A 15893-nucleotide genomic window follows, 5' to 3' on the forward strand; every position below is an offset into this window, starting at 1 on the left:
GGAATCAGTTCAATTGCTCTGGGGAGAGTGTTACAAAGGATCTGCTTCGGGGAAGTCGTATTCCTGGTCGTAATGCTGGTAGTTCTGGTGAGTTACCGCCGCTCTGATATCCAATAGTTCTTCCAGGCTGTATGTAATGACTCAAAATATTTCCTGAACTAATAATGTATACATAAGTAAATAAAATACAGCAACATTTCCTAAGAGCTAGTCGCGAGGCCGCCATCTCCGTCGGCGCCAAACTGCAGACACAGCCAATGTGTTTATGTTGTGAGGAAACTGTCACACCCTGATCTGTTTCACCTGTCTTGTGCTTGTCTCCACCCCCCACCAGGTGTCTCCTATTTTTCCCCATTATCCCCTGTGTATTTATACCTGCGTTTTATGTTTGTCTGTTGCCAGTTCATCTTGTTTTTTCAGGTCTCACCATTGTGTTTCCGTTTTCTCCAGTTTTCTAGTTCTTGTTTTCTTGTTCCTTTATTACTGTATAGTGTATTACTGTATTACTGTAAAAGACACATGCTACATTTCTGTACACAAAGGACTATATTGCATGCAATTGTCAACTAACGTATCATCAAAACAAGACAAATATCACTTAAATGAAAACAAATAAACAGGGCTTAGACTCCAGTCACTACTCAGTTAAAAACCATTACAGAATCACTCCTTAAATCACAGTGGGTCTTTAATTAACCTTTGGAAAACATTAAACTAATGATCTATAGAATCTATACCTTCCCTGTTCTGTTCAAAATGAACTACACCACATGGCAGTAATACAGTATATGGCTACTTTATTTACAAAGGTTTTAAGGCAAGACTAAAGACAGATATGTTAGCTATGTATAAAAGTGTGCTACATTACTAATACAGAAGTTCCTGACTATAACACTGACATGCTCTGCTGGTCACATTAAGTGCACAGTTAAAAAAAAAGTGTACAGTTCAAGATTAAGCTAATGTTATTACTCTACCTTTAACCATATTGGTATGGACATACCATAGAAATGTGCATGATTTGGTTAGGTAACAGTTGGACCAATACAGTTGTATTGTTACCAAAAGGAGATATGATCATCAATAACCAATGAATGTACACTGTCCAAGCAGCAATGAAGCGTCACTATGTATTTCAGTGTAATTATACAGTAGGCCTATAAACATCTCGTCATTAGTTGATTCGTTTTGGTCAAACATCTTGACAGACAGATACCTGAAGAATTAAACGTTTTTTATCCCAGAAAAATGTTTTTGATTCCCTAGGTGCTCCATATTGTAAGCTCACTCTCAAAAACATGTTAGCAGATTATGAGGTATCTCTATCATATGTGACCTCTATGCCCATTGGACAGAATGAAAAGATGACCTCTGACCTCCCTCAATGTTCTGATCCAGGAATGTAAATGTAATTGAGCACAGACAATAATACTGACACTGATCCACACTTTATACCAGTCTGTCAGCTGGAATTTGCCTCACCATTTGGGAGTCAGCATTTCATATCAACTCTCAGCTTAGATACAAGGCAGCAGGTCTGACCATAGAAATATAATAAAGTTGACTTGAAAGGGAAAGTCTGTTCTAGTGCCTATATTTCTATGGCTACGATGCCATTACACCCCTCACCCTTAAAACAGTGTCTTGTGTCATTAATTTGGAGGACTGACAGAAAGATATACGAGAGAGAGAGATAATGTATACAGAATTCACTTTAGTGCACAGTAGAAGTAAAAATGGCACCAACCAACACCTTAAAAATTTGGAAAAAAAATGTCAACACAAGTAACAAACTCTTGGTCCTTGAAGTTACAGTATGTTCAAAATGTAACTACCCACAGATCAGAACACACTAAATACTTCATTTAAAAAACAAAACAAAGCAAAATTACTGTCCATAAAAACACAGTCTAGTGTTTCAAGTTACTCTGTACATCTCGGGCCTATTCTAAATGGCACCCTATTTCCTATAGTGCACTACTTTTGATGAGGGCCTATAGCGCTCTTGTCAAAAGTAGTACACTATTTAGGAAATAGGGTATTATTTGTGACACACACACTAAGTTACGTGACTGGGAGGCTTGGAAGTACAGTACAATAACAACCTTACTGCAAATTGCTACCCCCTTTTTTTTTTTACAACGACAGAACCTTTTTAACTAAGTTTCGCTCCAATTTCGTACTGTTTTTGGAGGAGCATGACTTAATCTCTTAGTACATTTTCACAATCAGACCCTTTCTCATTTCCATATACAGAACATATTATCAGACCACCATGTGTTGACTGTTGGGGTAATAAGAACATCTGGGGTCTTATATAGCATGGGGCTGGAATATGTACTTTTTACTCCAATACATTTTCCCTAATACCCAAATGTGCTCTATATTTCGAATGCTCAGGCAGGACAGCAATATGGTCCAATTCACACACCTATCAATATAACATGTTGTCATCCCTACAGCCTCTTATCTGCTGGCGGACTCACTAAACACAAATACTGTGTTTGTAAATGATGTCTGAGGCCGTGTCTAGACTTGACAACTTCATACAGCTTTAGTATTCTGATCATAGAGTTCTGATCATTGAATTCCGAACGCGTCATGTGTCCACACCTACAGTTCATTCAGAAAGTATTCAAGACCCCTTCCCTTTTTCCACGTTTTGTTATGTTACAGCCTTCTTCTAAAATTGATGAAATAATTGTATTTCCTCATCAATCTACACACAAGACAAAGCGAAAACAGGTTTTTACAAATGTTTGCAAAATGTATTAAAACAAAACACTGAAATACCTTATTTACTTAAGTATTCAGACACTTTGCTATGAGACTCTAAATTGAGCTCCGGCGCATCCTGTTCCAATTGATCATCCTTGAGATGTTTCTACAACTTGATTGGAGTCCACCTGTGGTAAATTCAATTGATTGGACATGATTAGGAAAGGCACACACCTGTCTATATAAGGTCCCACAGTTGACAGTGCATGTCAGAGCAAAAACCAAGCCATGAGGTAGAAGGAATTGTCCGTAGAGTCTGGAACCACCAAGACTCTTCCCAGAGCTGGCCGCCCGGCCAAACTGAGCAATCAGGGGAAAAGGGCCTTGGTCAGGGAAGTGACCAAGAACCCAATGGTCACTCTGACAGAGTGCCAAAGTTCCTCTGTTGAGATGGGAGAACCTTCCAGAAGGACAACCATCTCAGCAGCACTCCACCAATCAGGCCTTTATGGTAGAGTGGCCAGAGGGAAGCCACTCCTCAGTAAAAGGCACATGACAGCCCGCTTGGAGTTTGCCAAAAGTCACCTAAAAGGACTCTCAGACCATGAGAAACAAGATTCTCTGGTCTGATAAAATCAACATTGAACTCTTTGGCCTGAATACCAAGTGTCATGTCTGGAGGAAACCGGGCACCATCCCTATGGTGAAGCATGGTGGTGGCAGCATCATGCTGTGGGGATGTTTTTCAGCGGCAGGGACTGGGAGACTAGTCAGGATCGAGGGAAAGATGAACGGAGCAAAGTACAGAGAGCAAAAATTTATAAAAACCTGTTTTTGCTTTGTCATTATGGGTTATTGTATGTAGATGGATTATCTTTTCTTTTTTTTAATCCATTTTAGAATAAGGCTGTAACGTAAGAAAATGTGGAAAAAGTCAAGGGGTCTGAATACTATCTGAATGCACTGCACATTTAAATGTGTATACCCTGTCCACAGTGTGTCTGGATTCCCTTTTCCCGCGCTATATTCAAATGCCAGTATGCATTCTACAAACGGTGGAATAGGCCAAATATTACAATAACACAACTACTGATGGCAGTAGCTAACTACTGTAGCTAACTAGCCAGCTAACATCTAGCTAGCCAGCAAGCTACTCTAAAGGGATTGCAAACGGGTTAGCATAACTCTAGCCAAGCAAAAACAGTTTTTCGAAATATTAGCTAGCATTTATGAGGCCAGCAAACACGTTCCTCACACACTAGGAACGTATTTCCTCCAACGTTATAATGAAAAAGTGCCTCTCGGTCCCAAAACACAACCTGTCTTTTCAATTCGATCTTTGTATTCTGATAGCAGAAGTCGCATGTAAGTGTCAAGTGTAGACACGACCTGAGAGTCTGCCTGTCTGTTCGTAAAAAAAAAATGTATAGCATTTACTTTGACTTTTTCCCAATTGACAATTGAGTACTTTTTCCACCACTCTACTTAAGTAAATTTAAAACCAGATACTTTTAGACTTACTCAAGTAGTATATTACTGGGTGACTTTCATTTGAGTCATTTTCTATTAATGTATCTTTACTTTTACTCAAGTATGTAAATGTAGTACTTTTCCACCACTGCACATTACATTTCTACACTTTCACCTCATTCAATACACCCCACCTCCCTCTGAGCCCACATCCGGAAGCAACTGTCCACTCTCAGCCCTGTAGGGGGCGCCATCAGATCTTCTTGGGTCGTCCTTTGCCCAGGTGGTAGTAGTAGAGCAGAGTGACCAGGAGGAAGAGTACTCGGCTGAGGAGGAGGAGTATGGCAGCGTTGGGCAATGAGCCTATCTCCACTAAGGTGACTGACGTCACTGAAATGACAGGATTGAGACAACAGTTAAAACTGTAAGAGTAAAAAATATATTGATTGATTGATAACGTACGACACTCAGTCAGCAGGAAATACCCCTTTCATATTTAATTAAACTAAAGAGTGAGACTCCTCAACACTTGCAGCTCAATGAGACTCCAAACCGTGCTACTGTATCTCGACCACTAGAGGACAGTGTTAACTCATCCCCAGTCTGAAGATAGTACATTGCACATCAGGAGCAAGGTCCTTGATATCAACAAAAAGTCTAGATAGATTAAAACCTATCAAACTATTTCTTATCAGCATTTGGAATGAGCATACGGCCAGAAGGTCTGAAGAGCCTCCCTCAGTCACATATGTGAATTGGTAGAAATAGGAAAGGTTTTATCATCTTGAGCACTCACCTAAAAACTGGATGGCAAAGTAGCATGCTTCACTGAGCAGAGTCCACTGGATGATGATCTTCTCTTGTGTATAGATACCATTCCACAAGATGAGGGACAGACCTGGATGGGTCAGAGGTTAAAGTTAACACATTGAATGATGATCTCGTGTGTACACCCCATTCCACAAGATGAGGGATACACCTGAGGGAGGAAATGGCATGAATCACAAGTCAGAGGTCAGGGGTTAGAGAGGTCATGGGAGAGGGGCCAATGGTATGTAGGCATTCCTATTCCAAATCTAAATACAGCTGTATAAGCTGCAGTGTTCAGTGAAAGAGGAAACTGCACACTCCAAAAACCCTTGGCAAGCTATCTATAATAAATACCAAATTTTAAGGCTCAAATAAAAAATGTTATCACCCAGAATCTAGATAATGAAGTCTTCCTGAAACGCAGTAAAACATATGCCAATGTAATTACTAGACCTACTGGCTCAGATTCAAGCATGCAAGTACAGACAAATAAGGATGTGGGCTTTCATCAAAGTCTTGGACATATTTCCAGGTTGATATTCCTGTCTTCTTCTCCAAATACTCTCATCTGCCCACACACCCCACATGCTAGGACGAGGGAGGGAGGTGAGTGGAGGTGGACATTGAGATGAGCGGTGGTTGTGATGAGGAAGCTAGCAGTATATCCCAGTCCTCTCATCCACCCACACATCCACATAGGAAGGGGGAAAGAGGTGGGAGGAGGTGGGGTGCTGAGATGAGGGATGAGGAGGGTGTGACTGTGGAGTGGTGGAGCTAGCAGTATGTATGTATATCCCTTTCTGCATGCCAAGATCCATCTGTTCCATCTCCCTCTCCTCTCCTCCCCTCCCACTCTTTCCCTCCCTCTCTTCCATGGTGTGTAAAATCACCCTAACCTCCTGCGTAATATATTCCGTTCTTCTCTCTTTCCCTCTTCCTTTTCTCTCCCTCTTAATATTTTCTCCCCCTCTTCTCCTCCCCCCGCTCCCTGGTGATGTAAAATCACCCTATCCTCCTCCTTAATCTCTCCCTCTTCCTGCCCTCGCCATCACCTTCTCCCTCTGCTCTTCCTCTCCTCATCACCCCATCCTCCTCAATCCACACAATGCCACTGACATTCACAATAATGGAGCGCCTGCCTGCCTATCTCTGGGTGACTATCGGCATGACTGAGATCTTGGGAGATGTCAGAATGTATATTCTGCCGTTTACTGAAGCCTATGCTCTGCTACTCTGACCACCTTATCTTTCCTTTTGGCAACACAATATTTATTTAACTGTGTCTGTACACATATTTAAATAGAGAGAGGAAGGGAAGAATGAGAGGTCTGACTGACATATGCCCTATCGTAGCCTTTTATAATATTGTACTGCTCCCGAAATCATCCAAGACCTCAAACCGGCAGGCAGGCTCTTAGCTATTTTGCCTCGTTGGAAACAGAATATTTATTTAACTGTGGCTATAAGATAAATATATTTATACCACAGCATTGTTGAATACTCATTTCTGATTGGTTAGAAGGGCATTCTAGAATGGACATTAAAACCAGATAACGGGACCGTTAGAAAATATATAATTTATCAGGACAGTTGGAAAAGATATCGGGACACCTTGCAATCATGACACAATAAGCGCCTACACATGCAGACTGTACTTGCTACAAAGTTAGAGAACACTAAACCAACAACCACAAAAAACAAAATTGGGTACATTGTAAATGCAGGTCCATCAAGGAAAAAATGTTGCTAGTTAACTAGCATTGATTTGTTTTTTCAGAGACATATTTTTTTGGTGCATCTGATTACTTAACGTGGTGAGTGAAGAACATGAATTTCTCTGGTCCCTACTGTTGCAATCATGACGCAAGTGGCGCTATGCTGTCAAATACTCCCACGTTTCTAGTTTGACCAGCTGTTTTCAGCAACTGATATTTTTTAATTTGCTTGTCATATTGGCAGGTTTGCTAGCAACAAACTATTTAGCTAGCTTCTAGCCTAGTGTTTGATATACAATGCGATCTCCTCGTAATGAACATTGTCGAGTGCCCTGACGAGAAGGCAAACTTTTCTAGCTATGCCAGGCAGAATCTGGCATCATCAGCTCATTGTTATGGATGTATCCTAATAAATGTCAATAGAAAACAGCAACTTTGCTGTTATTCTGGATGCAGATGTCGTGACTGTGTTAGCCGTAGCTAGCTGGCTAGCTAGCAAGGGATAAGAACGGAACATAAAGACTAATCGAATGAATGACTGGGTCGCATCTCTAGCAACCAAAAGATCAGAAAGTATGAATTATCTTATATAAATGAAAATATCAACAAAATAAAAAGTGATTTTTACCAGTAAATGTGTGCTTTCATATTGTTTTCTTTGGCAACTGTGGTATAAGCCGGTTCTGTACATTACCTTGGAAATAATGGATGACGCAGCAGGACGATGTGTTTATCCCTTACTAAAATAGAGAGAGGAAGAGAATGACTGAAGTCTTGACATATGCACTATTTATACTGACCTTATCTCCAAGATGGCGGCTCTGAGGAGGGCGAGCGTCTTGCCGGTTCCTGCTCGACTTAGGTTAGCAATAATTACTTTGTTTGCTCAGAAAGTCCGTGCAATAATAATAATTTCCTACGACTGACAAACACTTCTGGATCATGAATTGGAAGCTACACACACTACATAACCAAAAGTATGTGGACACCTGCTCGTCGAACATCACGGGCATTAACAAATCACGGGCATTAATATGGAGTTGGGCCCCCCTTTGCTGCTATAACAGCCTCCACTCTTCTGGGAAGGTTTTCCACTAGATGTTGGAACATTGCTGCGGGGACTTGCTTCCATTCAGCCACAAGAGCATTAGTGAGGTCGGGCACTGATGTTGGGCGATTAGGCCTGGCTCACAGTCGGCATTCCAATTCATCCCAAAGGTGTGTTCGATGGGGTTGAGGTCAGGGCTCTGTGCAGGCCAGTCAAGTTCTTCCACACCGATCTCGACAAACCATTTCTGTATGGACCTCAGTTTGAGCACGGGGGCATTGGCATGCTGAAACAAGAAAGGGCCTTCCCCAACTGTTGCCACAAAGTTGGAAGCACAGAATCGTCTAGAATGTCATTGTATGCAGTAGCATTAAGATTTCCCTGAAAACAGCCCCAGACCATTACAGTTGGCACTCTGCATTGGGGCAGGTAGCATTATCCTGGCATCCGCCAAACCCAGATTCGTCCGTCGGACTGCCAGATAGTGAAGCATGATTCATCACTCCAGAGAACGCGTTTCCACTGCTCCAGAGTCCAATGGCGGCGAGCTTTACACCACTCCAGCCGACGCTTGGCATTGCACATGGTGATCTTAGGCTTGTGTTTGGCTGCTCGGCTATGGAAACCCATTTCATGAAGCTACCGACGAACAGTTCTTGTGCTGACGTTGCTTCCAGAGGCAGTGAGTGTTGCAACCAAGGACAGACGATTTTTACACGCCACACGCTTCAGCACTCAGTGGTCCCGTTCTGTGAGCTTGGTTGGCCTATCACTTTGCAGCTGAGCCATTGTTGCTCCTAGCAGTTTCCACTTCACAATAACAGCACTTACAGTTGACCAGGGCAGCTCTAGCAGGGCAGACATTTGATGAACTGACTTGTTGGAAAGGTGGCATCCTATGACGGTGCCACATTGAAAATCACAGAGCTCATCAGTAAGGCCATTCTACTGCCAATGTTGGTCTATGGAGATTGCATGACTGTGTGCTCGCTTTTATACACCTGTCAGCAACGGGTGTGGCTGAAATAGCCGAATCCACTAATTTGAACGGGTGTCCACATACACTATATATACAAAAGTATCTCTCAGCCTCCCAGATCTGGAATACTACATTCACTCCTTTGTACCCTGCACAGTGGGCTTACCTGTTTCTGCTGACCAAGATGACTGATGGCAACGTCGGAGACGAAGAAGAGGAAGGAAAGGGGGAATAAAAGCTAGGCTGAAAAAAATGGGCTACACGGCCTCCTCTTCCTAGTATTTTGATGGCGAATGTCCAATCGCTGGAAAATAAACTTTGTAAACTCAGAGCAAAGCTTCAATGTGACATCAGGGAATGCAGAGTCTCTTATTACAGACACATGGCTTACGGACGATACACTTGACTCTGCTAGGGCTGTGGCGGTCATGACATTTTGTCAGCTGGTGATTGTCAAGCAAATATCTGCCGGTGTCTAATAAATCCATGCAATATAGCATACACCATCAAAATACATCCATGATTTATTTTAGACAGGTCTAAAGAAACATGATATGAAGAAAATGTAGTCTATTTTAGAAGAACAGAATAGCATACTCTGAGTTGTCCTTATGTTAGGCCCTGATCTGGCTATGGGCTACACTAGTACATTTAGCAGACAAGATTTGCTTAGAATTCTGTGGCATTATTTTACATAATGAAGAATACAATTGAACATAGCTGAATAAAATAGAAAGGCTATTTTCTCCAAACGATTTGAGGGAGTGCGCACATTCTGTGTTGAGATATTCTGTGTTGAGCGGTTAACAAAGATACATGTCCTCTTATATGCTTAATTTAGAGTTCTTTATGCAACTTTAGTTGTGATACAAACATTGCACTCTGCTTTGTTTTTTTGCTCAGGCTGCACACACGTCATCAGTCTCTCATTCACCCGAAAAAAAATCCATACCTTTTGCAGCCAGTTGCCGTTGTGCCCATGGGCTGAAAATAATAATTATAATTCCCTTCTCCCGGCAGCATGCTCCGAAGGACCTCTCACTCACATGGCTCTCTCAGATTGCTCAATTCTTATTAGCCAATGCCTGTCACGTGATTGGGTCTTTCTCACAGGCTACAAGTGAAGACAGAGACAACTACGCGCGTCTTTATCCAATTCCGAGGTGCATATTGAAGATATTGGAAGAACTGTCCACATTTACTTTTCATCAACCAACAAGATGAGTAGGCCTAATGAACAGCAAAAGCACTATGCCTATGCCAATCTACTATCCCCCATAATACAAAAGTTTACCTATTCCAAACATAGTCTGGGACAGTTGCGGGATGCGATAGATCCTAAATTAATACAACCATTAGCATACCAAAACATTTTTTAAGCAATGAGGCTTACGCAACAGATCAGAAAGTTCAGCTTAAAATGTTGATAAACTATTAGGCTATTTCTTCACATTATAAGAGTAGCAATGCGCACACGGCAGTAGGCTATAAGCGCAAATGTTCCAAAATGCAATCAATTAGCAGGAAAACACCATTCTCAAAAGTGACCACAATTGCGATTATGCATGTAATGCTTTTATTATAAAGGTGCATTTGTATGGTGAAAATGATCTTCACCAAACTTGAAACTCACTCGCTGCAAATGTATGCCAGTTAGGCTGTACAGCCATTGTAAAGCAGATGAATGTGCTTAATTTTAATTAGCTATTTGGCCGATTTAGTTGTGATACAAACCTTATCAAAACATATAGGCCTATGGGCTTGGCTACATGCGACTATGTGCGACTATGATTTGAAAAAGTAGCAAAAAAAAGGCATGCGTTGTTTCTTGCCTTACTGCACACGCTGGGCATCATTCACAAATTATTATATATCATTCACAAGTAATAGGCTAATATTGTCACCCATCAGACTATTCTTGATTTAATATTGTCTTTACATATACTAAATAATATATGTGAAAATTGTTTTGATATACAATGGACCATTATCATGCACCTGTCTCAAAACAGGGGCAGGGGAAAAAAATAAATGTAATCTATGCACTTAAATAGCGAATGGAGGATGCTTTTCCCGTGGTTCATTTTCATGCCAGCCAGGTAGGCTATAATCCTGTTGTAAAGAGAAGCAATGTGCTTAATATTAGGAAAGTTGAGAAATAAATAATAGGCCTAGCCTATAGAAAGCTGATGGGATCCTCCTCATTTTAATAGAGGCCATCGCTGTAACAGCCCTAGACTCTGCTATTCAACCATACGGCTCTTCCATTTTCCGTATGGATCGAACGGTGGCTTTTGGTAAGACTAGGGGGAGGTGTATGCTTCCTCATCAACAATTCCTGGTATACCGAAGTTGAAAACATCTCGAGTTTCTGATGCTAAAATGCTGACCCCACTATATGCCGAGGGAATTCATGGGTGTTATTATCACAGCTGTGTACATACTGCCACAAGCAAACACCAAGGCGGCACTCAGGGAACTGCACAAGAACATTAGCCAGCGAGTCATCCGGAAGCAGTCTATATTGTCGTGGGTGATTTTAAACCAAGCATGTTTAAAACACATTTTTCCAACATTTCACCAACATGTATCCTGCTCCACGAGAGGAAACAACGTGCTGGACCATGTACACTGAACAAAAATATAAATGCAACATGTAAAGTGTTGGTCCCATGTTTCATGAGCTGAAATAAGAGATCCCTGCAATTTGCCATACGCACAAGAAGCTTATTTCTCTAAAATGTTGTGCACAAATTTGTTTACATCCCTGTTACTGAGAATTTCTCCCTTGCCAAGATAATCCATCCACCTGACAGGTGTGACATATCAAGAAGCTGATAAAACAGCATGATCATTACACAAGTGCACCTTGTGCTGGGGACACTAAAATGTGCAGTTTTGTCACACAACACAATGCCACAGATGTCTCAAGTTTTGAGAGATTGTGCAATTGTCATGCTGACTTTAAGAATGTCCACTAGAGCTGTTGCCAGAGAATTGAATGTTCATTTCTCAACAATAAGCCACCTCCAACTTCATTGTAGAGAATTTGGCAGTTCCTGGAAGCTGAAAATGTCCCAGTTCTGCCATGGCTTGCATACACACCAGACATGTCACCCATTGAGCATGTTTGGGATGCTCTAGATCAACGTAACGACAGCATGTGCCAGTTCCCATCAACATCCAGCAACTTCGCACATCCATTGGAGAGGAGTGGTAATTGCTATTTTATTATGATAATAATAATAATAATAATATGCCATTTAGCAGACGCTTTTATCCAAAGCGACTTACAGTCATGCATGCATACATTTTTGTGTATGGGTGGTCCCGGGGATCGAACCCACTACCTTGGCGTTACAAGCGCCGTGCTCTACCAGTTGAGCTACAGAGGACCACAATGATCCCAATTAGCTGTTGCGAAAGCAGCAGCTGCTCTTCCTGGCGTCCACACAAAACATGAAACATGCCATAATACAGAACATTAATAGACAAGAACAGCTCAAGGACAGAACAACATCAATTTAAAAATGGTACACGTAGCCTACATATCAATACATACACAAACTACCTAGGTCAAATAGGGGAGAGGCGTTGTGCTGTTCATTTGAGCAATATGAGATGGAAGGGAGTTCAATGCAATAATGGCTCTATATAATACTGTATGCTTTCTTGAATTTGTTCTGGATTTAGGGACTGTGAAAAGACCCCTGGAGGTGTAAGTGTGTGTGTGTCAGAGCTGTGTGTAAGTTGACTATTCAAACAATTTGGAATTTTCAACACATTCATGTTTCTTATAAAAAGAAGAAGTAATGCAGTAAGTCTCAATTTCGAGTCTCATTTCAAAGGGTCTGAATACTTATGAAAATAAGGTATTTCTGTTTTTAATTTTAATACATTTACAACAATTTCTACAAACCTGTTTTTGCTTTGTCATTATGGGGTATTGTGTGTAGATTGATGAGGTTTTTTATGTATTCAACCCATTTTGAACAAGGCTGTAACGTAACAAAATGTGTAAAAAGGGAAAGGGTCTGAATACTTTCCGAATGCACTGTATATACAGCTCTGGAAAAATCTAAGAGACCACTGCACATTTTTCTTAAATCAGCATCTCTACATGTATGACAGCCATTCCATTCCAGTGTCTGTTGAATTCCAACACAGGCACACCTCATTCTACTGAATTAGGTACTGATTAGGTGATCACCTGAACCAAATCTTATTTAACGAGGAAAAGTATAAAAAACACTGCTGTGGTCATCACTATCCTCTTGCAATAGGACCAGCTGGATGGCAAAAACAGTGCTAATAGTACCTCAAAAGTAATATTAATCAAAAAATAACTATTGACAATGCCAAAAGAGTTGAAAAGGAATGTTTTGAGTGGGGGAAAAAAGGGTTCAATTTTTACTGGCAGAGGGATACAGTGAGCGTCAGGTTGTTTCCATCCTTAAAATTTCAATGACAGCGGTTCATAAGAACAAGTTCAAGCAGCAGACATTGGGGACAACAAAGCTACAGACGGGCAGAGGGTGAAAACGACTCTACTGACCGGGATGACCGCCAACTCATTTGAATGTCACTCATCAACCGTAGGATCAAGTGACCTACAAAAAGTATGGCAAACGGCAGCTGGGGTAAAGTGCACGGCGAGGACGGTCGAAACAGGCACCTAGGGGCAGCGCTGAAGTCGTGCAAAGTTAGAAAAAAGCCCTTCATCAATGAGAAGCAAAGAAGAGCCAGACTGAGGTTTGCAAAAGACCATAAGGATTGGACTAAAACATTAATTTTTACCCAAACACATACCTATAAATAGTAAAACCAGAGAAAATGATAATTTTGCAGTGGTCTCAATTTTTTCCAGAGCTGTATATATACACTGAGTGTACAAAACATTATGAACACCTGCTCTCTCCATGACAGACTGATCAGGTGAATCCAGATGAAAGCTATGATCCCTTATTGATGTCACTTATTAAATTCACTTCAAATCAGTGTAGATGAAGGGGAGGATACAAGTTAAAGAAGGATTTTTAAGCCTTGAGACAATTGAGACATGGATTATTTATGTGTGCCATTCAGAGGGTGAATGGGAAAGACAAAATACTTAAGTGCCTTCGAACGGCGCATGGTAGTAAGTGCCAAGCGCATCGGTTTGTGTCAAGAACTGCAACACTGCTGGGTTTTTCACGCTCAACAGTTTCCTGTGTGTATCAAGAATGGTCCACCCCCCAAAGGACATCCAGCCAACTTGCAGTCAACATTGGAGCATTGGAGTCAACATGGGCCAGCATCCCTGTGGAACGCTTTCGACACCTTGTAGAGTCCATGCCCTGACAAATTGAGGCAGTTCTGAGGGCAAAAACGGGGGTGCAAAACAATATTAGGAATGTGTTCTTAATGTTTTGTACATTCAGTGTACACTACCAGTCAAAAGTTTGGACACACCTACTCATTCAAGGGTTTTTCTTTATTTGTACTATTTTTTACATTGTAGAATAATAGTGAAGACATCAACACTATGAAATAACACATACGGAATCATGTAGTAAACAAAAAAGTGTTAAACAAATCAAAGTATATTTTAGATTTGAGAATCTTCAAATAGCCTCCCTTTGCCTTGATGAAAGCTTTGCACACTCTTGGCATTCTCTTAACCAGCTTCACCTGGAATGCTTTTCCAACAGTCTTGAAGCAGTCATCTGATGCAGCACTCCATCACTCTCCTTCTTGGTCAAATAGCCCTTACACAGCCTGGAGGTGTGTTGGGTCATTGTCCTGTTGAAAAACAAATGATAGTCCCACTAAGCCCAAACCATATGGAATGGCGTATCGCTGCAGAATGCTGTGGTAGCCATGCTGGTTAAGTGTGCCTTCAATTCTAAATAAATCACAGACAGTGTCACCAGCAAAGCACCCCCACACCATAACACCTCCTCCTGCATGCTTTAGGGTGGGAAATACAAATGCAGAGATAATCCGTTCACAGACTCTGCGTATCACAAAGACACAGCGGTTGGAACCCAAAATCTCAAATTTGGACTCCAGACCAAAGGACAGATTTCCACCGGTCTAATGTACACTGCTCGTGTTTCTTTGCCCAAGCAGGTCTCTTCTTCTTATCGGTGGCCTTTAGTAGTGGTTTCTTTGCAGCAATTTGACCATGGAGGCCTGATTCACACAGTCTCTGAACAGTTGATGTTGAAATGTATCTGTTACTTGAACACTGTGAAGCATTTATTTGGGCTGCAATCTGAGGTGCAGTTAACTCTAATGAACTTATCCTCTGCAGCAGAGGTAACTCTGGGTATTCCATTGCTGTGGCGGTCCTCATGAGAGCCAGTTTCATCATAGCACTTGATGGTTTTTGCGACTGCTCTTGAAGAAATTTTTAAAGTTCTTGAAATTTTCCGGATTGACTGACCTTCATGTCTTAAAGTAATGATGGATTGTTGTTTCTCTTTGCTTATTTGAGATGTTCTTGCCATAATATGGCATTGATCTTTTATCAAATAGGGCTATCTTCTGTATACCACCCCTACCTTGTCACAACACAACTGATTGGCTCAAACGCATTTAGAAGGAAAGAAATTCCACAAATTAACTTACGAAGGCCCACCTGTTAATTGAAATGCATTCCAGGTGACTACCTCATTATGTTGGTTGAGAGAATGCCAAGAGTGTGCAAAGCTGTCATCAAGGCAAAGGGTGGCTATTTGACACTGTTTAACACTTTTTTGGTTACAACATGATTCCATATGAGTTATTTCATAGTTTTGATGTCTGCACTATTATTGTACAATGTAGAAAATAGTAAAACTAAAGAAAAACCCTGGAATGAGTAGTTGTTTCCAAACTTTTGACTGGTACTGTATATATGTTGTATTGTCACATACACTGGATAGTGAAATGTGTTGTTTTACAGGGTTAGCCATAGTAGTATGGCGTCACTGGAGCAAATTAGGGTTAAGTGCCTTGCTCAAGGGCACATATTGATTTTTCACCTTGTCGGCTTGGATATTCAAACCAACAAGGTCTTCATTGAAGGTTGTGTGTCTTCCAGCAAGACAACAACTCCAAACATACATCAAAAAGCACCCAGGAATAGTTCAATAAGAGATGCTGGACTGTTCTGGAGTGGCCAGTGAAG

At 41.2% G+C, this 15893-nt stretch overlaps 1 protein-coding gene across 4 annotated transcripts in view; it reads right to left on the minus strand.

Moving 5' to 3' along the window:
- Positions 1-670: 670 nt before the first annotated feature.
- LOC311136858 (tumor protein p53-inducible protein 11-like) overlaps positions 671-15893 on the minus strand; it is a 121203-nt gene continuing 105980 nt past the window's right edge. For all 4 annotated transcript variants that reach the window (XM_084171156.1, XM_084171155.1, XM_084171153.1 and 1 more), the window contains 2 exons: positions 4985-5086; positions 671-4578 (listed from right to left, as the gene is read on the minus strand). In XM_084171156.1, coding sequence (XP_084027282.1) covers positions 4442-4578; positions 4985-5086 — 239 coding nt within the window. In that variant the 3' untranslated portion in view covers positions 671-4441. The remainder of the gene's footprint in view (positions 4579-4984; positions 5087-15893) is intronic.

The sequence above is a fragment of the Coregonus lavaretus genome, assembly GCF_964263955.1.
Source record: "Coregonus lavaretus genome assembly, chromosome: 11".
NCBI classification, from domain to species: Eukaryota; Metazoa; Chordata; class Actinopteri; order Salmoniformes; family Salmonidae; genus Coregonus; species Coregonus lavaretus.